This window comes from Anguilla anguilla, chromosome 14, assembly GCF_013347855.1.
Source record: "Anguilla anguilla isolate fAngAng1 chromosome 14, fAngAng1.pri, whole genome shotgun sequence".
NCBI classification, from domain to species: domain Eukaryota; kingdom Metazoa; phylum Chordata; class Actinopteri; order Anguilliformes; family Anguillidae; genus Anguilla; species Anguilla anguilla.
Window position 1 is genome coordinate 20,010,349 of NC_049214.1, and position 25,022 is coordinate 20,035,370.

At 40.3% G+C, this 25,022-nt stretch overlaps 1 protein-coding gene across 5 annotated transcripts in view; it reads left to right on the plus strand.

Annotated features, from left to right (window-relative positions):
* Positions 1-359: 359 nt before the first annotated feature.
* The window catches only part of nedd4l (NEDD4 like E3 ubiquitin protein ligase), a 64,708-nt gene continuing 40,045 nt past the window's right edge, over positions 360-25,022 (plus strand). For 3 of the 5 annotated variants that reach the window (XM_035390301.1, XM_035390304.1, XM_035390303.1), the window contains exons 1-5: positions 360-862; positions 10,700-10,773; positions 19,063-19,144; positions 22,295-22,333; positions 23,830-23,883. In XM_035390301.1, the coding sequence (XP_035246192.1) occupies positions 818-862; positions 10,700-10,773; positions 19,063-19,144; positions 22,295-22,333; positions 23,830-23,883 (294 nt within the window). In that variant the 5' untranslated portion in view covers positions 360-817. The remainder of the gene's footprint in view (positions 863-10,699; positions 10,774-19,062; positions 19,145-22,294; positions 22,334-23,829; positions 23,884-25,022) is intronic. The other 2 variants (XM_035390305.1, XM_035390306.1) reach the window with 1 other exon arrangement.

Here is a 25,022-nt window from a genome sequence, read left to right on the forward strand (position 1 = left end):
ATGAAAAACTATTAGTGAGATAGATTTTCAATGTGGATGCACGATCAGGTTGCACTTTTTATACATAGAATACAATCCAAATTGAATTGAATTATGAAGGAGGACTTGGTTTGTTTATTTTATAAGTCAGTCAACTTTATATATTTAAGAGGTTTGTGTGTTAATCTGAAACCCATTCCATGTCAATATCAAAATGATTTCCTTCAGTGTTACGCTCCTATCAGAAATCTACATTTTCTTAAGGGCTGATTGTCAATTACAAAGTGTCATTGTGTTCATGAAAAACAAGAGTATCTTTGTTATGAGTTACTGAAGAGGACGCTGCAACATCGCAGAACATTTCAACGGTCTGAGCCAGGGCAATATTCTGAGGACCGTAGGTTTTCGACAGCTTGGGAGTTGTTACAGTGCTTACGCCTTCGCGCAGATGTTATTGGCTACTTTGTGCTCTTGGAATTTTCCAAAACCTTGTGGTTGGTTTAATTAGTTTTCACTCAGGACTGGGAGTGTTTGGGTGAGAGGAAGTGAATGTGATACAGCGCTTCTTGGATGAGAGCTTCGGATCAGCACGAACTGTGAAGCTAATTGGAAGGGCTAGCGTTACTAGCTAAACACGAAATAGTGTTAGTGTCGATGTTACGGCTGGATAGATAGCTAAAGCTACCACTCCGAGGTGGATTACTGGAACTATATTAACCTGTCAGAAAAAGGATTTTTTTTGGCTGTGAAACGCAACGCTCATTGAGGAGGAGGAGGGGGCACTTCGCTATTGTTCTAGCTAGCTAGCTAAGCGGCTAGTACATTTTCATTTGGCTATATGGCTACGAATTTCGAGCCCATCTATGGACTTTCTGAAGATGAAGTAAGTGCATAATGTCAGGTCATTCCATGATGCGTGGACACAGACTATAAATTAAAGTTATTTAGATGTCTGTTACCTGACATGTTTTACTCAACTGTCACACTGGAGGCCAATAGGCAATACTAGTAAACTAACGTTAGCTACCCAGCATGTTTTGTTGTCTTAGCTTTGGCATGGCATAGTCTGTTCTCCCACGGAAGGTAGAAAACGGTAGATATAGCTATGTCCTAAACTAATCATGTGTTTGTAAATATGGCTGTAATTCAGTGTAATATTATCTAATTTCTTAACTTCTATTTAAAATGACCTCACTGAGTATTTTTAAAGAAAACTTGTTTATCGTTTACACTAGCCCTGAGGGAATTCGGGAGTAGCCTTCATCTGGCGGAATGTATGCCGTTATGGTTGGATGGAGTGGCAGGCTGTAGATATAGCTGAATAGCTCGTTGGCGATTAACTCAGAAATATCTGACTATTCAGCCAGCTCACTGATCAAAATAATTAGAATTGTGACTACAGCTAGTTATTAAACTGTATCCGTAGTTGCAAACGGCTTTATGAGTTCAGTATAGGACTTGGAACTGGAAAGCAACAGTGATTGTGTTGAAATATTGTAGATTGTGTTTTATATACCATCAAGTTATAGTGAACTAGCAATCGTTTTTTTTAAAATTTATTGACAGTCAATTTCTGCTCGTATTTCTCACTGTTTATTTTTTCCGCTTCGTCGTCCTGTGTCTAAACGTCCCACTTGACGAATATGCGCCGTTAGTTGACCGGTCGATCCTAGGGTTTATAACCGTTGTTTTTATTGTGCTAGTTATGCTGAAATACTCCTTGGTTGACATACGACTTTTTACTGACCAGTGGAATATGTGTTCTGATCATGGTTCGCCCATTATGCTGCGCTGTACCATCTAATGAAAGGCTCCGCTTTCCCGACTGTTTAATCGAAAATATATTGCATTGAGTCTGCTGCAGCGGTGGGTGGGGATGTGGCAACGAACGAAGGATTGCCCGGGTGGAAACTGCAAACAACATAGACTTTTTGTGTCTTGCGTCTGTTTCAGCATGGTTAATGAAAAAAATAGTTATCGAATGCCTGACAATTGTTATGTCAATGATACAGCCAAATATTTTTGTTTTTTTATTTGTATTGTGAAATTCTGCGTTGTTGACAAACTAAATGCGGTCATGTTCTGCAATTAACAGACCAGCCTGCGACCCTTCTAAGCAGTTCACTGTAATCTTTGTTTTACGGTACTTATTGCAAGGAAGGAAGTAGAAATGATTTTGCATCTGGGAATTCGTAAGAGGAATATGGTTTACTGAAGCTTGGGTAGACCTTTCAGAGAGAAACCGCTCTTCATCTCTCCATCTTCTGAGGATAATTTAATTTAACTTAATTGGCATTTCTCTTGGATCACAAAGTGCTCAGTTGACCAACAAAACATTAGATCAAAATGGCAACACTAATAGATCTTAAGTAAGGACATTGAATCCATGAATTGGCCAGGATGACAATACCAATTTGGGTGAATTTAGTATTGTTAATGACATTAGAGGTTTTGTCTTGTACTGTGAATGGATACATTACATAAAATGGCTTGCTAGCTTTCTAGAGATTACATTACAATGCATTGCATTCTTCTAGCAGATGCTCTTATCTAGAGTGACTAACAATAAAAGAGAACATAATTGCATCCACCTGAGTTATTTGAGCAACAGTGCCGGCCTTGGCTAGCAACAGTCCTTGACCACTGTGTGCCAGTTAACTTAAAAATAGTATGTATTCTAGATCTAGAAGTAAACAGGATTTCGAAGTTAATCTCTTATCCAATTACATTAGTGGCCTTTTAACTCTATTAAGAACAGAACAATTTTTAAAATTCAGTATGGAATAATTTTGTTAGTCCTATACAGGCTGCTGTATTAGAACAACAAGTTAGCCTGTGGGTCACTCTTAGTGTTACAGTTATTGCAGATTGCTTATTGGGGAAGAGGATCATTTAAGGCAGTGCATTGCAGAGTTTTTGGCACGTATTTCAGCAGGCTTCCCCCCTATGTACAAATATGATAATCCACATGTGCTTAAATGTAGAATCTGGGAAGGTGCAAACTGTTCCATTCTCTCATATTCCATATTACAAACGTCTTTTGTACCAACAAGGATGTAGGAAGGGTGAGGCACTCTTGAACTTTATATTTAAATTATTGTGAGGCCAGTTGAATTTGTATAGAAGAATCATTCACAGGTGTTTGCTGGTTTAGTTCTGCCAAAACTGTCTGACTGAGGCAACAGGAAACATGGCCTTTAATCCTGACCTGATGAGGAATCCTTTGGAAACATCTAGAAATGTCATTTTATTTCTGCTGTCACAGACTGAGGAGGACAGGTTATAAAAGCGTGTGTGTGCTGTTACCGCCAAGTGACATAGCTGGTATTAAGGGTCATGATCAATGCTGTGTGGGAGTGTGCATTAAAAGAAGAACAGAACTGATTGTGAATCTGCGCACATAGTTCTGCTAGAGTTTGCTCACAGCGTTGACACGGCCCTTTTCTCACTCCTGGTATGATGACACAACCATGTCATTTTTTTGTGTGGTAGGCTCTTATATCCCTAATGATAGGTTGTAGGTTGAATGTGCATGCTGCCCTTTTTCCAAGATGTTTCCTTGCCGAAACTTTTGTTCAGCCAGTTCTTGAATGTTTTTTCTCAATCTAAATCCATTAACGAAGAACACAGCTGAGAAGCCATTCATGTCATGAAAAAGAGGGGGCGGGGTCTCTGGTGGTAACCTAGTTAAATTGTTGATTCTTGGTACTGATGCCCTCTATAGTCTTGAATCCTGAACCCTCATTAGTGGCTGTTCTGCTTGACTTTTTGGTTGTGGGTGCAGTCTACCTGTGTGCAGCAGATACTGGAAAGACAGTGCAGTGTAGCTCGCGGACTGCTGAGTGCTAGCAGTGGCTGCTAGACACATGTGCCTGTATGCACTCTGTAGAATTGGAGGCTTGGAGGATTTAGCAGTATTGGAACAGGCTTACAAGTGTGTTCCGGAATTCCAAAATGTGGAATGAAAAAGGGCGTCAAGAGTTAAAAAGGTTTTTTTCCCCCTCTTTCTCTGAACCCGGCTTTTGTTTTGCGACAAATCTAAGCTGCATTTTGTTGGTGTCCAAAGTGTGAAATTTCTGACATTGTCACAAAGCTTTTGGGGGGAAAGGTTGAAGCTTGTTCAGCATTTGCTATGCTTATTACAGTGTATGATTAACAAGCAGGTCATAGCCATGTAGGCAGTGCATGTTGCACTCAGCTGAACTGGTGTGGGCACCTGCGTTCCTGAAAGACTGTAGCCTTCATTTCCAAAGAAAATCTATAGCACAATACAGAGCTGGGCTGGTATCTGATAATACTGTAATACTGGTATGCTGACATATTTAAATATTATTATTATTATTTCAAAACAATCCAGACTGTTAGTGTGCCATTTCTGGAGTGCATATCAGGTGCTTATTTTAAAAGCATCTTTTTACACAAAAATGTCTCGGACATGATGTGATATGCACAGTCCAAGTGATGCTATGGGATCAAATTACTTGTGGCATGCTACAATTAGCTTCATTGTATTATTAGAATTAGGCTATGTAGCACATTTTGCTAAGAAATATCTCAGACTGCTTTGCATTATTCCCTGAACTGCCCCCCCCCTCAAGCCCCCCCAAAGGAGGCAGTGGTGCAGAAAAACTCCCTGTCGGGCACCTGGGACTAAGCCTTGGGAGAAGCCAGGTTCAGCGGGGCGAACCCGTCCACCCTGGCTCGCCTCAGGGCGGGAGTTCAGACGGACAAATGCGGTCAAGTGAGTTTTCAGTCTGTCCAATCAGGCCAGGACTGGCTGTATGAAGCATCTGGATGCGGCCTTCCTGGGGTGGGTGGGGCAGAACGGTGGGCAGGTGGGCAGGCAGCAGGCTCAGAAGGCATCCCATTGGTAGAAGAGAGAATGAAAAACCAGAGTAGGGAGTTAGGGAAAAGCTGGGCTAAATGTAGCAGACAAAGACACAGTAGAGATGGCAACAAATGACCTCACCAAGAGCTTTCTATGGCAACAGACTACTAGGACAGAGACAGAGAATCTCTGCACAGGCATGTGACGGGCAAGAAACCTGCCCAGCCAGTCTGTGAAAACGGGGCCACTGCTGTTAATAGGTGACAGCAGGTAAAGTTTATCGCCTCGTTCGCATTGTGCCGTATTCACCTGATAATACACAACCTGCCTAAAATGAGGGTCTTCTTCCCTACTCCCCCCTCACTCCTCTCGAAATATTATAAATAGAATTCTTAATTTCTTAATATAGCCCAAATATTTATGTACTTTCTTCATGTATTGTACTGTAACTGCAAATCACCAGGGAAAGAAATAAAATGATCACCGTAAGTTCATTCAGCAAACTGATCCATGTTCTCACTGATGTCTCTAAGAGACACACTAATATAAATTTTGCAACCCAATATAAAAAGCAGAAAGATGCGTTGTTCTATTTGTTCTTTGAATTGTGGACTGTCCTACCCACAACATCCCCAGGTGACCCATCCACCATCAAAGCTACTAAGCATGCTACATTAAAGACACGCAGCACATAGGCTAAATGGACTGCATTTATAAATGGTAAATGGACTGCATTTATATAGCGCTTTTATCCAAAGCGCTTTACAATTGATGCCTCTCATTCGCCAGAGCAGTTAGGGGTTAGGTGTCTTGCTCAAGGACACTTCGACATGCCCAGGGTGGGGTTTGAACCGGCAACCCTCCGACTGCCAGACAATCGGTCTTACCTCCTGAGCTATGTCGCCCGCACATCCATATATTTTTTTGAGAAACTGTCATTAATAATGATTTTAGTTTGCATTCAAGACGATTTGGCATCAGTCTTGACCCTATTAACAGGGTTTTGATTTAAACTGTATTTGTGAAAAATTGATAGAAATCATATTTAAAATGATTATGTTTATTCAACTCGTCTTTAAAAATAAATTCTACTTCATACCTGTCTCTCTTGGAGCGGTTATGTGCTTGATGCTGAAAATAGACATGCTTGCATGCTTCCAAAAAAATCTGACTTTTCACATATGTGGGCAGTGTGTGTCAAGTGTGCATTCATTGCTTAATTTGAGTACTAGGTTCAAAGAATGTATAAAAGAACATGTAAAAGCTTGGAAATGAAGTAGCCTACCTTGGAAATTACAGTAGGCTACCTTTACAGGGTATTAACGTTATTCATAGAATGTGGAAGGAATAAAGAAATAAAAGGAAACATTTCAGTAGAGCTTACAAGCATGTTTAGTGTATTATGAAAATAATATCTTTATGTGTGCAGCAAATTTTAGGCTAATTAATGTGTAAGGAGAAATCGGTAGGCAAAATATTACAGTTAGGCCTAATGCATTCTGTATTGCTAGATAAGTAGCTAGCTGTATTTGCTTTTTTGAGTAGCAAGGTAAGTAGACATTGGTCTTTGCATCTCTGGTTAAAAAAAATCTAGCTAATACATTTGATCTGTATGGCAGCCAGTTACAGTAGTTAGGCTAATTGTAATAGAAATGGGCAAAAATGCAATATTAGGCTATGTCACAGTCCGAAGACAATTGGCTGTCATCCAATATGCTTGTGTGGCAGTATTTTACTTGGGAAAAACTGGTGTTTTGCAAATTATTCTGCAACGTGCGTGGTTCTGTGCCTGTCTTTCCGCATGCTGTGTTTTATATCCAGTCCTCACAGTGGCGTGGTAGTTGATATTTGTACTGTACTGTACTGTATTTGTACACCTTTGTACTGTACCTGCTGTGTTCGCCTTGAGTTTCACCAAAGTAACACTTAGTGCAGGGCTGCCCAACCCTGTTCCTGGAGATTTACCGTCCTGTTGGCTTTCATTTCAACCCTAATTTGGCATGCCTGATTATACTAATTAGCTGCTCAAGGAGAGCTTCAGCTGTTGAATGAGATGTGCTTTGTTAGGGCTGGAGTGAATACCTCCAGGACGGTAAATCTCCAGGAACAGTGCTCTGTTCTCTTCATTGTTGTGAATGGGTTCATAAATTAACTCTGCACAGTCAAACGTTCAGTGTTAATTAATCTCTAACAGAGTACGTATGAGTCCAGTAGGGAACATATGCACTCTGTAAGGGTTGATTTAGCACTGAACATTTTTCTTTGTGTATTGTATCAGAAAAAACTGGAAATGTGTTGGATCTTGTCCAAGCCCTGGTCATAACTTAATGATGATTGGTCCTTCTGAGCTTGTAGTCTAAATGTAAAGATCAGACCGTTGATGCATTATTCAGATGGAAGGTGGTAAGGTGTTCTACTTCAGAAGGGACTGAAGTCTAGTTTATGTTTGAAACAAAACGAGACACCTATACCTGCAAATATGTCTTTTATAGTGATGTTCTAATGTTAATGGTTTCCTTATTTTTTCCTTGTTATATTCAGAAACTGGCCTCATTGTCATTAACAAAATGTAAATGATTGTTCACTAGTAAGAAAATGCAGCACAGTAAGTTATTGAGTGCTTTACTGATTGAAGCCAAAGAAGCAGTATTCAGGCCATTGGGATGGATGTAAATGTAAGGATATACCCTTGTGGAGTTCCAGAACAGCCTCTTGAGTCTGTGTCCAAACCCCGTAACCACAGAAACTGGTAGCAGTGCTGAGCCTTGGGAGTGATTAGGGAAAAAGGACTCGATTGTGCATTCTTTGCATAGCAGCTGGAGGGTTTGAGACTTGTAAGAGGAACAGGGAGACAGGCTCAGTCTGTCCTAAGTACCGCTCAGTTGACTCTACTTCTTTTAATTAGTGAGCAGTGCAAGCTGTAGTCAGCTGTTATGCATACTGTGTAAATATTACCTTCCATGCAAAGCCATTGATTTGTTTTCACAGTGTCCTTTGTCAGGGCTCTTTACACATGTATTGGCAAATATTACACCCTGTATGACAGTACCATGAGTGCTACCGTCTGCTGATAATTGCAATTGAACTTGCATCTTAGTGAAAAAAACTAAACATAGCCTATTTACAATTCAATTCAATTTTATTTGTATAGCACTTTTTACAGTATATGGAAACTGTATACAGTCCCAGTTGTCCCTGAAAATCACATACTCTGTACTCCAACTGCACTGTCAATATTAGAAGTAGCTATTTTATGGTGTCCAATGAACATTAGGGTACATGAAATTGTTACATGACTCTGACTGGCTAATGGAGTAGTGTACATGTGTGCAAATAGTTGAATCTTTGAAGTCAGGGGTTTCCAACCTTTTCTGATCCATGACCGCAACCCAGGATCAATGGGATCCAGGGGACCGCCTTCATACATTATAAAGGGTTATATTTAAAAAATGGTTTTATATTTTGTATTAAGTATTTTCCTAAATGTATATAACGTAGTCATTGCATATCAAGTCTGGCCAGGGACCTCCTACATTATGGCCCCCCAGGTCTCTGCAGACCCCCTGTTGAAGACCCAGGTTCTACAGTAAGTCATCCCTACTGACTGGTCAGTCAAATGCTGTATGAAATGAGAAGTAGCCAATGCATATGTGCCTTGTTAAAGCTCATTATCATCACTTATAAGCAAAAATGAGACCATGTGGCTGCTGGGTGGCTAATAGTGTGTGTATGGGCCCATAGTGTGTGGATGGGCCAAAAGTGCGTGGGTAGGCCCCACTGTGTGGTGGTGTTGAATCTAGACAGCATAGCCTATTTAAAGACATCACGAAACTTGGGGAGGTAAATCACATGATTAGCTACACAGATATGGAGCTGGAAATTATCAGCTAGCATTGCCGATTTTACAAAAACTCAAACACATTTTTGTAAAAAAGAAAGTGACAGCCCTGTCATCTATGTATAAAAATAATACTTTTCATCATGCTGCTACCTGTATCTTACACAGACAGAGGCAAAGTGCTTTGCATCTGCAGACAGACAGATGCGTGCTCACACACACACACACACAATAAAAGAATGTAGGCCTACTGGAACAGAACTGGAATTGGGGATTGGCATTGATGTGACCACTCTAAACTCATATGAGCTATGTGGTCTATTATATTCCAGTCTCGAGTTTCTCTTCTGAAATCCCCCATAACTGAGGTTTTGTAACAAAAAACTCACAGTGCTGTGACATTCAGCACTGAATTTAACCACACTGGAAGTGCTAAGAGGAGTTGTGCTATATCTTGTGCTAGCTATCTTAATTTTTTTTAAAAATCCTCTGCAAGGTTGATATAGCCTGGCAAACCGTTGGCAATGAAACATGGCTTACCAGACCCCTATTAGACAGAAAGGATGAATATTGCTGTATAGTGCTGGCCTGGACAGAGAGCAGAGACTTGCGTGGTTGGAAGGAAAGGTCGATTAGCAGATTAAACTTTAAACAACTCTGCCGCACAGAGAGCCAGAAAGGTAGTGCAATCTCTATATTTATTTGCCATTGACGCACTTCAACCCTAGTGCAGTCAGATAGGGTCCAAACCCAAGTTATGCAATCTTTAAAGTAACTTCACCAGGCTGAATGGGAAATATAACCAATTAGACTTGATCATTCAGCTGTTCAAGGCAGTGACTTTGCTACTATGATCAATGGCACGCAGTCTGTGCGTTTGCCCATATGTGCTGAAATTTAGGTCAGATGCTCATTATGACACCCTGTTAAAAGACACATAGGCTTGCCCTTCAACAACAAAAAAAAATCAATATTTTACTTTCTACACATTATTCATAGTATCTAGGTTAAACTTTGATTTCATTTTATGTCCCTGAAAAAGATTTGAAACTCAACTCGAGGGAATTAAATGCCAGGCCCTTTTTATCCTAATTGATAAAGCTGGTTGTTTGGTATGTCGAACCAGATATTACTCAGGTTTATGATATTCTGAAAATAGGCTAATGGTTTAGTTATTTAACAGGAAATTATTAACCCTATTTATTATGTTTTAACAATAAAATTTTATTTAATCCTCAGTATAGTATGATCTGCTTTCTCGGCAATCAGATCTTATCTACATGCATATAATCTGAACATAAATTCAGGTGGTCTAATTTGGTCTTCTGTACATTGCCCAATAAGCTTCAATATTTCAGGAAACTTCTGTAGAATACAGGAGGTTAGTTTTACCTGTGTATTATTTATAGATTATAGCTACTGTATTCTCGTTCGTCAGTCTTGCTGCTGGCTAGCGCTCATGTCCCTGTGAATTATTCAGGCCATGGCACGTATGCCTACATGTATGAGACCAAGCTTATTCTGAAAGTCGCCTTTTTGTTATCAGTGCTATCAGGTAATGAGCTGGGGCAGCATTCTGACACGACTCAAATAGTAACGACCAGCCAACTGAGAAAATTTGCTGTAATCTGGCTTCAAGCAGAAAATATTTAAGTGACGTGGTATTACTACGGAGTCCAGGATGTCTATGGTATACGCAATATGAATTGGCAATTTCTTAATGGGTAGTGAGTAACAGGCATAGTCACAGGTCCTGGAAATGTGCTTCCTTAAGCACTATGGGAAAAAAAATAAAGAGCCTGTTGCTGTGGTGTGCTTCTTATCTCCTTTGCCAAGCCCTATGAGATTGTGAAAACTCAGCATACATGTTGTGCAATAAACGTGGGAGCTTTATCTCCAAATGGACCTCATCTCTCCTTTATTGGATGCACTTGGCCGAGGAATGGAAGTGGTGCTGATTCATTCATTTTTTTATGCTTATACAGTTTGCCGGGTGTAAGAATCTGTAGAGCCTTTGCAGGGTATTAATTGAGGGACGCTCTTTTGTGTTGCAGGATGAATCCCGAATTCTCCGCGTCAAGGTTATTGCTGGCATCGATCTGGCAAAGAAAGACATCATTGGAGCCAGGTAAGGAAAGGGTGTGCGAGCCTCACGCTGCCCTCCACAGATTCTCTCTCTCTCTCTCTCTCTCTCTCTCTCTCTCCAGTGCCTCATTGTGTTTTCATCATTGCTTTACATTGCGCAGATTTTCTAAGCAGACGTGTGATGTAAGTTGATGCGTGATGTTTATTCACACTGTGGCTCTACGCTGCAGGAACGGCCGTTCTGGCAATAAAGACATACGGGGCTGTTCTCAGAAAAAAGTGTTTCCAAGCTTTGGTCAAGTTTTTCACACTTGTATTTGAGGCTGAAATCAATGTTTGTATACAGGCAAATTACCCAGTGGGGGGAGAATTTCACTGGATGTGCTGAAGCACACACCGAGACAGATTTATGATTGGGGAACGGCTGAATGCAATAATCAGTCTCATTTTCAGTTAAATTTCAAACTGCAATCAAAACCCGTGAACAAAGAATGGTAACACAAGTTATCAGATTGCAGTCACACAAAGTATACAGAGTGTTCTATGAATAACATCTGTGAATAACTGCTTTCAGTACTGTTGTTTGAATGTAGCTCTAATGATTTTAATAACTAATTTGAGTAACGGACAAGGACATCACAGTTCCCTCGAGAAACACTAAGGGCACCCATTCACTTTTTACAGAAATAAGTTACTTACCCTCATTTCCACATATTACTTGGAAGGATTCTGAGCTTGGCCTGTTGCTCAGATCTTCACTTTCTTACCTGTAATGAGTTAACACTGTTCCGACTCAGTCGACTTTGCCTGTGAATTTGAATTTGTGAACAAAGTTAAAGACAAATGTTTATTGGATTTGGGTCTGTTTTCCAGGTTTAAGTATCCTTATGTAAGTCAGTAAAACCTAGGGCCAAACGGGATCTGCTGATTGGTTCCTCCTTTTCTGTGGGCACTTCAGTGAATGGATTGGTGCCGCAGGCACATAGTTTCAAATCCGAGCAGTGCCAACCGCATGCAGCCAGCAGTCCTGCCTGGCAGAGCATAACTGGCCCTGCCTTTTCCCAGGGTGGGAGGGCTTTCAGCTCGCAGGGAATGCATGTTTTAACAGGCGCTAGTGGTCCCACTGTGTCTGCCTGCACAAGCTGCGCATGAAGGGTCCTCCTCTGGCTGAACGTCGCATGTGAACGCGTGAGCTTAGCTGGCAAGCTGCAGAACGGAAGGGGGCGGAGGCTGACATCACGCGCGTTTCGGAGGAGAGGGGGCTGGGAGCTCAGCGGCGTGTTCAGACAGGTGTGACCCTGAGCACGGTCTCTCAATTGAGCCCAAATGGCTGCCCCTGCAGAGGCCTTACACCCCTGAGGATGGACGAATGGGAGGAAGAAGCCATGCGATGCCAGCGGTGGGGGGGGGGTGGGCTGCTCCGTTCCACAGCTGGGACTTCCTGCCTTGGGCCGAGGGAGGGTCTGACGGAGCTTTATCACTGCAGAAGTCTACCAGCTCCACCACATACAGTACTCCTCTCCCACACTAGCCCTGCATCGCTTACTTTTCTCATTCAGCATAGCAGATGCCCTTATCCAGAGCAGCTAACACAGCTTGCATTCTTTTTACATGCAGTCCATTTATACTTTTGTATATAGCTAGACATTTACGTAAGCAACTGAGGTTAAGTACCATGTCCATTGGTGCAGTGCCCCACCTGGACATCCAACATAGACCTTACAATTACAAGCTCAGTTCCCTAAACATTATACTAGTGATGTTGAGTCTTTTTCATTCATTGGTAAGTTGTGGAAATCCCATGCTACTACAGAAAAGTACTTGCAGTTTGCTATCCTGTCAGCCTTCATTGCCAAGAGTGGGCAGAGTCTGCTGCCACACACACGCTCACACACACACGCTCACACACACACATATCCTCACCCAGGTGCCACTAGCGTACTTTTGTACTTTTATTTTACAGTTCAATGTGCAATGTGTTCCTAGCTGCGAAAGTATTTGGTTTGATTCATTTTAAGTATTTTTTGCATCATGATCCTTCTCAACCCCACTCTTGATCCACAGTTGGGTCCTAATCCACAGTTCAGGAGCCACTATTGGCAGTTTTGAACTAGCCAAACTTTGACCCAGAATTTTATTACTGATTACAGCCCTCTTCATCTCTGGACAAACTGTTGTATTCTTTTATTAAAAGTTCCGGGGCCTGTGCCAAGTGTTCCAGGCAATACATAATGATACTAACTTTTCAGCAATGTCTGTTTTCAATGAAAGCAGCTTAACAATTAACAGTCTCCTTAACCCGTTTGTATCATAGAGGTTGAGCTTTAACTGTACGTAGACTTGTTCTATCAAACAGTGGTGAAATAGTTTAACCTCTCTGAGGTTTAATAAATGTTCTGTAAAGATGAATAAGGAGATTTGCTGAATTCTTGAATAATTTCACCTTTTGAGTGTTTCCTTAAATCCATTTCTGTTTACAATGAGCTATTTTGTCCATTGAGAAGCTTAATGCAATAAATTACCTCCCACCAGTAAAAATGTATTCTGCTCCTTGTGAAGTAAAATAATTATATAGGTACATTTACCTAATGGTAGGCAAAGAGAGGTCCGTTCCATTCTTGACTGACGAAACAAAGTAGGCTACTGTATGTTATGAATGTTCTCAAGCCAATAGTGTTTAACTTTGAATCCTACAAAAACTTAATTTCAGTGTAGCTGTACTTTAACCTTCAAGGGTGACTGTTTGGAATAGAGCTACTCGTTTCCAGCTGGAATATCTGTGTCCAATAACCGCCCTAACAAATATGGCAGACTCCGCAAAGTGGTAGGCTATTCTGTTTGTCCTTGGTGGATTTTGGGGACAGTGAGTGCAAGAGAGTCAGTTTCATCTTACTGTGCAGTTTCCTTATTGTCGAGAGTGAGATTTGCTCAAAGTTGCCGGAAAGGTAGCGCCGAAGCGCGTTCCTTCCCACCAGCAGTTTTCTCTAATGACCTCCTGACGTTGGGAGATCTTCGCTGACTGATTGCCTGTGCGATGGTGGGAACGGCGAGCTAAAAATAGACAGGCCGCCACCCGCGATGCAGTAAAGAGCCCTGAGAAGAGGTGAGCCGGGGCCTTCCCCTTCTTCCCTTCACACAGAGTGCATCTCTGGGAGGGACAATCCCCAGAAGCCCTCTATGGGTGTGCTTGTGTGTCTGAGTCTGAAAGCACGGCACGGAAGTAGGCCAGTAACAAAAGCATCCCAGTAGCACACTATGTGTTTGAAAATTCTGTGTGTAGTGATGTGAACTTTGATGATCTTGTTTAGTATTTTCCTATTTGTGTTCCTGCAGTGAGGGGTTGGAGAGACTTGTTCTGTGTTACTTCACAGCCTTGTGGCATATCTAATGTGTGGTATACTTTTATTTGTTGAAAAGAGCAATAGTTCCCAAGTTATAGCATTTTTGTCTCTGTATCAACCCCAGAATATTCTCTATGGACTGGGCTCCTTATATTTATTTGCCTTTTCATATTTTATAATTATCCTATATGGGAAGTACAAAATAATGTTTCTTGTTTCTCCTTCACCCTTTACGTGTTAACACTTCAGATTTTACAAGCCGGAGAAACCATTTCATTGCCATGACAACAAGCGGTTAGGCCTAATTGCATAATCTAGTGTTTTCTGTAGCTGCAGTATAAACACGGAATGGAATGTCTGCTGGAAATTAGTGTTGTTTTCCACGTAACAATAAAGAAAGTTGCCTGCAGATGTGCTTGATGTATTAATATATTAGAGGGTGAGTGAGTGTGAATGAGCCAAGACTGTCAGGGGCTCCTTACCTTTCTCTTTGGATTCATTAATCTGCATTTTTCCAGATAATCTTTCAGTCAGAATTGCAGCTGAGCAGCCTGTGTAAATTCCTGTGTGCATGAGTGCCCCCCCATCAGGGGCAGTGAACCCGTAATTCTGCCAAAGCGAGCTCTGAAAGACTGTCTCATCTCTGTTTGAGACTGAAAGGCCCACGTTTCCCAGGCGATGTCAGCCTACCTGGCTCAAGCTGTTTCGGGCACTGCGTGCATTATGCTAACCTGCCAAGATGGCTGTGAGTACATCCTGGAAGCCTGCTGGTAGTACAGCCTGCCCATGTCCAGCAGGGTGTTGTGTTGTGTTGTGCTTGCTTTGTGTGTATCCCCTGTACTGCTGTGAGTGTGCCATTAGTAAAATTTGTTTCTGTGCAGTAAGTTCACCATCAGTGCTGTGGCTGTGAGCGCCGTCAGAATCCATCTGTGACGTCCACACCTCCTTTTGCGGAGTGGAGCACTTCACTATGGCCGTCTCCGAGTGCTGCAGCTACCAACAGTTACCACTTTGCAACCACGTGCGGTCATTATTAACCATAGGCCGGATGCCCGGTCCTGTTGGCATTGAGCTTTGCGCAAAACGGTTGGCTGCCTATTTTTTCTCTTAAAATGTCACTCATTGCGATGAAATGAACTGGAAGAGGTACAGAACCTTCTTGTTGCTTTTGTGCATTGATGTGAAAGCCAGTCTGTGAGCCAGCCAATTTAGCCTACTTACAAGGCTAAAGTTGATTACAGTAAAGTTTCCATCAGTCAAAAGTTTTTTTTTTTTTAACATGATGAGCAGGTCAAAGGAAGATGATCAACCTGGTGACTCAGCACCTGTAATTTTCCCAATAAAGAACAATGTTCTACTTTTGCTGGGTGACTTTGGTTTGCTGCATCACAGTTCCATAATTTAAATTTAGAATTTTGTTCGGTTTTTGGTTACACACATAGGAAGAAATGAAGTGTAGAGCATGCATGGCTGACACTGGCAGGTCAAAGACTTGGGAGGGCAAAATAGAGGACACGCAAATAAACTAGAGGTCAAGAAGAAAATGAACAGAGAAATAGAACAACTTCTTCCGAACATAGACCGGTGAAAGTATTTAAGGTTGTACACCATTGTTATAAGTATGTGATCCTGAACTGCCAGGATTGAACTTTTTCTGCCCCTTGTCCCTTACACGTGTAGTAAGCCTAACTGAACTGTAAATATGGGAATACTCTGTTGTTTTCTGTAAATACTGATGTATTAAATGTTCAAGATGTGATTGTTGTTACTACACACACTGGTGTCATCTGTATTTTTAAATATGTCCCTGAAGTCTAATGCATTCTGGAAGTTTCTTTTGCTAATAAAGTATGCCACATACTTAAAAAAAAGTGTTAAAATGTCAATTTAATTACATTTCAGTATTTTCTGAGTGTATTTCCAGACACATCTGTTTATTAAAAATGATATCTATCAAAAAAACTTGATTTATATAAGTGCTTTTTTGAAAGGCTTGCAGAATTTGTTTAAACTTGCTGGGGGTTCCTTACCTTTCATGTCCTCGTTTGTGTGTTATCTGTTTGGAATCAGATCAGTCACAGTCCCTCTAGCCAAGCGAGTGATCCTCTTATGAGGCCTTTTACATTTTGTTTGAAAGTCTTTTGTTTTGCGGACTGGAATGAAAACCTTTTTTTCAGAAGCAGATGGTGCAGAATGGGCCTAAGTGGAACCCTATATGTGGTTATAATTCCTTCATTTTCAGTTTAGCACAAACCAGAATATTAAATCATCTTAAATTAATACAGCTTGATTTGGCAAATTGTGCAAGGCACTCGGCACTAGCATGAGGCTGCAATATTGGGCAAACACTTATTAAAATATGTGGCCATGGGAGAGTAATGTAATTTCCCTGCTGTTGCCTGTATGACCTGTTATGTTGCTTCCACTTGTCAGATGTAGCAGTCTCTCTGGAATTGGGCAAATGCCAATATTAGGACCGGACTGTGAGCCCCCCCTCCAGTTTCAGTTCATGAAAGAATTCATTATTGCACGGAAGCACAGCTAGGCTTCAGAAGAGCAAGATTAATTCATGAGTACAAACTCTTATTAGGGGTCCAAGCATAAAGTGCTGGAACCTTATTACAGTTGTAGGTGTTATTATATCGTCTGACATTTCACTCATTTCGGGAAAGTATGTTTGACTAACTTACTGGAATAGTGATGTTTGCACCTGTTGGCCACTTGGTGGCGCTATAGCGTGCAATTGAACATATGTAACTTTGAAAGGGCCTGCCCCGTTTTGTCTAGAGACATGAGACCAAAGTCAATCGATGTCATTCCTAACAACACTATATGGCTTTGAATGAAAGGCGTGCCAGGTCAATTTTCCACCATTTTGAATAAATGATGAAATGCTTAAACAACATTTCCTTCTATAGCCTAAAGTTTGACCAGTTTGCATGACAACTTAGCATGCCACATCTACTCAGGATTATCTTGAAAAGTTCTTATAAATTAAGTTGCAACACTTATGTGGAAGCCAGTGAATTTGCATATGGGTGTGGCTTTTTGCAAAACAGCTAATAAATCCCAAAAAGTTTGACATAAAAAGATGAAACTTTCATAAAGGTGTCACTTCTGGAAAAAGGTTCTGTGTAGGCATGTTTCTCAAAACAATGTATGTATGATACATTTGAAAGTTTGTTTAATGTGTAGCCTACTTAAAGCTGTACTGTAAGTCACCCATAAGTTAGACCTCTGAGCCTTGAGTTGGCTCACACTGGGAATATACAGTAATGAAATCTGCTTCCTAAGAGGGTGAGAACATTATTTCAGATGGCTAAGACGCCCATTGTAACTGTACGCCTCCATATTGATGTCATAGTTTGTCTTGACAATGGCTGTACATTCTAAGCACCTACACAAATTATATGGGCGCAACAGTTGAAAGACTGTCAAGGTTTAATGTGGGGAAAAATGCCAGAGCTGGAGCAGAAAAGAGCTGTTTCTTGTTGTTCCTGAATTCATGGCTATCTGATTGGTCCCTGTTCAGTCCACACACACTGTTAAAGGCTCTTATCTGAGAGGCACATCTCCCTAGCAACAATAGAGCTCCAGGCTGCTGTTGCTGGGCGTATCTGAGGTGATCCCCACCTGTAGTTTAGCGAGAGATGCCTGGCTTTAAGAATGATCCTGGTAACCTAATGTAATCAGCATTCAATCAGCATTTAAAAGCAAGGTGAGAAACCTCAGTGACCAACTATTCACAGTTCACTCTGCAAAAAGGGGAAATGCATGATGTCATTGTGGGCCAATCTGGCATGTCTCATAGGTCCAGCTGTACCAGTGATGACAGTTGAGAGATCACACAGGTTACTAATGTCAATGGAAACACTTTCACTTCTGCTGTTAAAAGAAGGAGTCATCGCACATCCATGTCATTGTGCAGGTGGCCACGATCCTGAATGGTCAGAAAGTGTTGTCAGTACGACGGAATTTAACAGGAATAATTGCCGCTACGCTGGTGCCAATGGCAGTATTTTCAGTTAGAATATTTAAATGTCACCCGTAATGGTCCTTGCACCATGAAGAGGTGTGAATATTAATTATACATTTCTCACTCAGCATGTCTATTTCTGTCGGGGTATCTGTGTGTGTGTGTGTGTGCGTGCGTGTGCGTGTTCGTGTACACTGTGTGATCGTATGTGGTGTAAAAAGCCTTCCTCTACAGTTCCAATATAGTAGGACATTGTGTTTGTTTAGTCATGAAAATTAAATCCTGGTATAAACATCCAATTAGAGGCAGCAGGAATCTTGGAGACGCTAATTAGTCATTAAGGCTGGAGCGCAGCCATCTTCAGCCTCTCCTTCCCTCGGGGTGATTAAGATGGGGGCACCAGCAATTCCTCCAGGAAGAGAGAGTCTCAGTGCAGCTGCAGAAACCCCATTAACACAAAGACAAATCCTTAGGAGCATTTTTCATGCTTAAAAATAAAAAGTCTATATTTAAAGAGCGAGCGGGTTTACTCTTGACTCTTCTATTTTTAGCCCTCATTTCCCTCAATAAGCAGTGCAGCACTCTGTCAGTATCTGGGACAATGCACTACAGTAAGCAGTTTTCTTGTGATATCCATTCCTTAGCTTGAATTTCACGTCTGATCTGGACGGGTTTTTTTATGGTGACAGACACTGTTTTTTTGTGCACTGTCAGCCACTTGATGTTATGGTAACTGAAGTCAGCAATCGCACTTGGGGGTCTGATCTGCCTATACTGTGGAGTGTCTCTTTCTGATGAGTGCTGCCTTGCTGTGTGTTGTTCCTTTATTCTTGACCAGATTAGATCTCCCTGCCATTCACATACCATTAAAAGCTGCTGTAGGTCAGGTAGAGCTGTCATCAGCTGTTATTAAAGCCAGTGGGTGGGGTAACGCTGCAGATCATTGGTTAGGTCTGTGTCATTAACTTGCTTTTCTTTTTTCAATTCAGTGTTGTCATTTTGTTTTTGTCCACAGTGATCCCTATGTCAAACTCTCCCTCTACGTTGCAGACGAAAACCGAGAACTGGGCTTAGCCCAGACGAAAACCATTAAAAAGGTAAGATCTTCTGAAGTGGGCGATACCTCAGCTAAGAACAATTCTTTACATGGCCAAATGGATCTATTAAAATCAGTCTGTTTACCAGTGCTGTCGACTCAACAACAGTTCTTAACAGCTTACATTGAGTTCTTCACAGTCAATGTCAGTGATTTGCTTACCCCTAAATATCAGCAAAATGGCTGAACTACTTCTCAAAGTGGAGACACATTCACAAGAGGGAGCCATCTCACAGGAAAGGGATAATGTTTTGTAGTCTGGATAATATTTAGTATCACTGACAGTATGTAGCCTAGTATTTCTGAGGCAGTTTATGCCTACTGGAGAACTGTTTTATCCAAACAAAAAAGTGAATCTACTCACATATACAAAGCATGTAGCCAGATCTAGTGTATGACTATAAAAACGCAGCCTAAAATCTTTCTCTGTACCAAACTACTGTTACCAAAATTGTGCCAATTTAATACCTGTTTTCTTACATTCCTTCATGTAGGTGGTAGTCATTGTAGTTATATATGTGGAAAGCAGAGAAATCCAAATATATAAAGTGTGTTAGAAGTCATTGCATGGACTCAATAGTATGCCCAACAAGAACAAAATGGCTAGAGGTATCCTGTTCTGTTTACTGTAATTGTTAAAGGATAATTTGACCCATATTTAATATATTGGTTTATTGTTTTCAATCCTTATTGTGGTGTGAATGGTATTTGTATATGGTATATACATGTATTTAGAGCAGATATAGATTTATTCTAGATAATATTAATTATTTCCACTGCAACTTCCTGTATATCGTGTTTGAATAATTGATGTTAAGAAAATGATGTTAAGAAATAATTGCTACTAATATAATACTCATATAATATATAAGTTTTCAGTATTTTAGACAGTTTGTGAAGCCATTAGTGTTTAAGGCACAGCTTAACCATTTAATGGTCTGCTCACCTGAACAATCATTTGTCCATGGGTTTCTTCTTTGTGTGATAATCAAATGATTAACTAATGGGCTACACATTGGCTACATAAGGGAGAAAAAAAAGTTTAAGGATTACACTCAGAAGAGCTGTATGGAATTTTAAAAAAATACAACAACCATGGATACAGAGTAATCAGACATAGGCTAACTTGGAACCACTTGGGTTTCAGTATTGGGATGCAGTGTCATTGGGATGTTCATTGTCTCATTTGTGCTGATGGATTGGTTTCCGTGGTTTCCTTACAGTCTGTTAATGATGTGGTGCAGGGTAGCATAGCTAAATGGTGGGTAATGCTGCTGAATCTGTGCTTGGCTCCAGCCATTGCAAGCCAAGGTATTTGGTGTATGGTCTGGACGTCTGCCTTTGTTTACAGTATAATAAATTATGGTTGGTTGTACAGGTTATTCACATTTACTAAGCAATGTTCTCTCGCTGAAAAATCAGGTTCATTTTACTGAGAAAACCTGAAAATGACATTAATGGAAATTCTCCCTCTGGTGATGAGGAACTGCAAAGTTTCCTATGGTTTAGGCGTGAAAGAGCTGAAAGAAAGCTCGGACTGACACTTGGCTTTTGTGCTGCGTACATTGGCATTAGTGAACAAGGAAAATTCCTCAGAAACCGCTGAACAGCACTGTATTCATCTGTCATCTGTATTCAGGTTAGGGGCCCGTGCTCCGGTTGTCTGCGTCTGCACTGCTCGTTGGTTGGAGGAGCGTTTCAGTTCAGCTGAGCTGATGGGCCAATTGGCCGTCAGTCTTACAGTTGGGTTTCCCAGCTTGACACCTCTGAAAGGGTCCCCAGTGTTTCCATACAGTGCTTTCGTCATGACAACCTCATCCATTGCTGCTTGTGCTCAGTTCCCATGTCTGTCTGGATACTGTTCCAGACTCCAAGAAATCCTCTGCCACTAACTGCAGAAAATTGACTATATACTGAATTATTATGAATTTGAAAACGTTTGTTCTGTTCAGGCACAAATAGGTGCGTTTAACAGACAGACTCAGAAGTACATAAAACAGATGAAAAGAGAAACCACTATTACAGCACTGTACAGTGTCACAGTAGACCGTCTCTTTAGTAACCTCTAGGCCTATGCCTTGTGGCGAGCAGCTTGTTCACCACAAACCATTTTCTGTATACAGTGTTTTCAGTGCCTCTTAATGATGTAGATCTTTGGCTTGAGGTTTTATTAGACTACTCGCAACGCTTACACAGAGCAGACTTCTTTTTGCATCTTTTCAAAAGTTGCCATAGCAATAGGTCTAGCCTACTAAATAGTCTACCTGTTGTGCTCTTTCTCTCCACTTCACCTGTTTTCAGTCTCTCTTCTCCCTCTTTCCATATAGCAGGACGGCAGGAAGTAGCTGTTTCTGTGACGAAATGGTAGTGAAGACAGGTGGCAGCACTGAGCAGACTAGATAACTGTGCACTCAGCAGTTTCGGACAGCTCATACTGTCACATGCCATACTGAAATGTTATAGTTGTGTAAAATGACGGGTTTTCTATTGGCCTTATAACTGTAAATGAGGTGTCCTTTGTGGGAGTACTGAGCGGGCTTCTGTGAATTAAACAACATGTATGTATTAGATAGTCAGGCGATCTCCAATGGGCAGATGAAGACAAATTAACAAGCTTAATGTGTGCACTTCTGTGCCAGTTCATAAAGCAACTGTAGCGTTGCAGGCATATAGCTGTCAAACAGAATATCGTCCTCACAGCTTCAGTTCAATCAACAGGAAGACTGAAACTAGCCTCCTTCTCTCCTTAAGAGGCTAGCTTGTTGAAGTAGTTTCTCCCATACATTGTGGTGAGATTCTGCTTTAACAACCTGTGCTAATTTAATTGAGCATTGCTCATGTTTCTCAGACTGATATTGGAAGTCTGTGTGTGCGTGTTCATATTTGTCTACCCTATACATAACTGAGGCACAGTAGGTAAGAAGATATGTCAATCAATATTCTCTGATGGGGCTCAGTAAGTAAGTGAATGCGTAAGTGTTCTGCCAAAGGCAGTGGGTGTATTCACATCTATTCCTTTTCCCTTTGTGAATGGTTATAATAGTGGTCAATATTAATAACACCACATTCAGTTAAAGAGGAAACAAATATACTGTATCTTTCATCCTATGTCATTGCATCAATAATGCAGTTTTTTTATTCCCTTTTTCAGACTCTGAATCCAAAATGGAATGAAGAATTCTATTTCAGAGTGAGTACATGTATATTTGTTATATTTTCAATATTAGGTGTAGGTGAAGTGTGGCTCAGTACCAATCTGTGAGAAAGCAAGTTAAATTAACAAAGATATTTGAGCTCACATTGGGTCATGCATTTGAATGCGATGGCAAACTTTAAATGGTTTGAGAACACAGGTTAATATAGTTAATATTTCAACACATTTGTCATCTTTTTTCTCACTTGCGCGTCTCACTATGACCCAAGGTTTCCGTGTTAAATGAACCTGTTTCCTGTGCACTTTTCACATTAAAACTGTGTGATTGTGAAAAGCTGCTTTGTAATGTCTCACATACGAAAGTGTACAAATGAACTGATACTTATCTGTTTAAATGTTGCATTCCGTGCTTCTAAATACTGGATGAAACTATTAAGAGAGGAAAAAATACTAAATACAGTATGCTTTTTGTAACCAAGGAAGCCTTTTGTGGAAAATGTCTGTGTATTCTGATTTTTCCCACTTGGCTCTCTCATTTCAATAATAATCTGAACATAACAGGGAGACAGGCTTGCTGGCCTAGGTAAATAGTGAATATAACTTTGAGTAAGTCCAGATTATTGCTGAAGTATATCCTTCTTGCCATCTGGTTATTGAACATTGGTGGAAATTTAACTTGGTATGCAAATGAAGTGATTAACTTCAGTTTGAAAATAATTGAAATCAGATGACCTTAAGAAGTGTTTGTAATATGTTTATAAGTCATATCTGCATGCTTGCAACACTTATCTTTATACATGTAAACATATGCATAAGTGTCATTACATATATAATGCATTTCACGTTAGCTGAACTGTAAGTTAGCAACATGATGATTGCTAAAATAGCAAGACCGTACTGCCATTGTGTTTATTGAGCTCAGTGAAAGAGGGTGTGATCATCGGTTAATTAACTCTCATTATGGATTATATGACTTGTACACAGTTTTAGGCATTGTAATTATTTTGTAAATTGTGCTTCCTTGTATGTTTACAGTAAGAACTGGTGAACATTTCCCAACAAAATGTAATGGTGGAATTGACTAAGCCCCTCCATCCTTCCCAGCACTGTTAAACACTGCAGCAGTGAAATGTTAAAGGGCGTGTCTCTTCCCCGCCAGTGTAATCACTTGCAAACATCTCGCTAGTTTTATTAGCCTTTTCGCCCATATGCCATTTAATCCTGCTATTTATGGAGGATAACAAGATTCTTGTACAGCTACTGTGTTGCAGTGTGACCTCATTGAGGTTAATGTTCAACAGAATATTTAGGACAGAATATTTTGTCATAACATTTTGGAATCTTAGAAAAGATATGGAATCTACATTCTATATTATAATCTGAAATAAATGAAGAAAATTGTTTTTGTTCAAGGAATTTGTTACATATTGAGACCTCTGATAATGCATGTACTAAATGTATTATTTCCATTCATTGTACTCATTTTTGTAAATGTATAGTGAACTTTGATATCTACTGTCCTTCAATTTCAGGTTTATCCACAGAACCACAGACTGCTCTTTGAGGTGTTTGATGAAAACAGACTGGTAAGTGGTATGTGCGCGTTAAATTGTTGGTTGTCGAGTAAAAAAAAAAAAAGGGCAATTTAATTTATCACAGAAATACACCCAGTTCTCCTCAGATGCCATAATTTATTTTCTTCAAATTGAATCATGTGTGATATTTTTTATGAATGAAGAACCATGTAGTAAAATACAGTCCCAAGTGGTTTAAAATTGTCTCTGTCACACATGTTTTTTTACTTTGGTAAACATATCTGAGAAATCTTATTGGTCGAAGTTTGCTTATGGTGGTTTATGGCACACTGATGATAATGAATGCATACCAAATGTTTCTAAACAATGCTATTGTCCTTGTAAACTTCCCAGAGTTTCCTCAACAAAAACATTTATTTTATTGTTGCACTAAAGAATAATATCTGAAGCTCACATAAAATCCTTCACGCTACATTATAAGTATTACAAGAAATCTTAAAGCTCAAAGCCATTACAGTGATATTTCTTTTTAATCATATTCACTTTGCATGATTGTTGTCTGTATTGAAAAATGGAGATCCACTCTTTCTCTCAGTAATTTGTATTTAGTATCTGGATACTAATTTCTAGTAGTTTTGATTCTCAGTCTTCTTAAAGTAAAATTCATGGCTTTGCAAAATGCAAGCTTTTGTTTAGACTGCTGTTAAAATGTTCAGCATAACATCACAATATAATATGCATTGGATGCTGATATATAATTGTTAATGTAGCCTAATAGCATTATTGTGTGAAATCTACGGATTGAATAAGAGACGTGTTTGTACATGGAAACAATTGACCTACTGTTGGTTGGCACACACTTAGAATAGCCAATTGTTCTCTATTCTGTTTGTGCTTGGGTGTAATATAAGTTATGAGCACTGGATTTGTTGATGTCATGCCTCATAAATTCCAGCTGAACCCCCTTTCATATAATGAACAATTTTTCATTTTAAGAAACAACAGAAGCCTCTTAACTTTCTGACTGTGTAACTGTGTCATAATGATGTTTAGTGTACTTTTGAGTACTTGAGCTACTTATAGCAGCAGCAGCACTGCTTCTCTTTACCGTTTAGACCACACAAGCCCACGGTACAAAGTCAGGGGGTGCATCTTTATTTAAAAGGCTGTGGTGGGAACATTTCAATGAA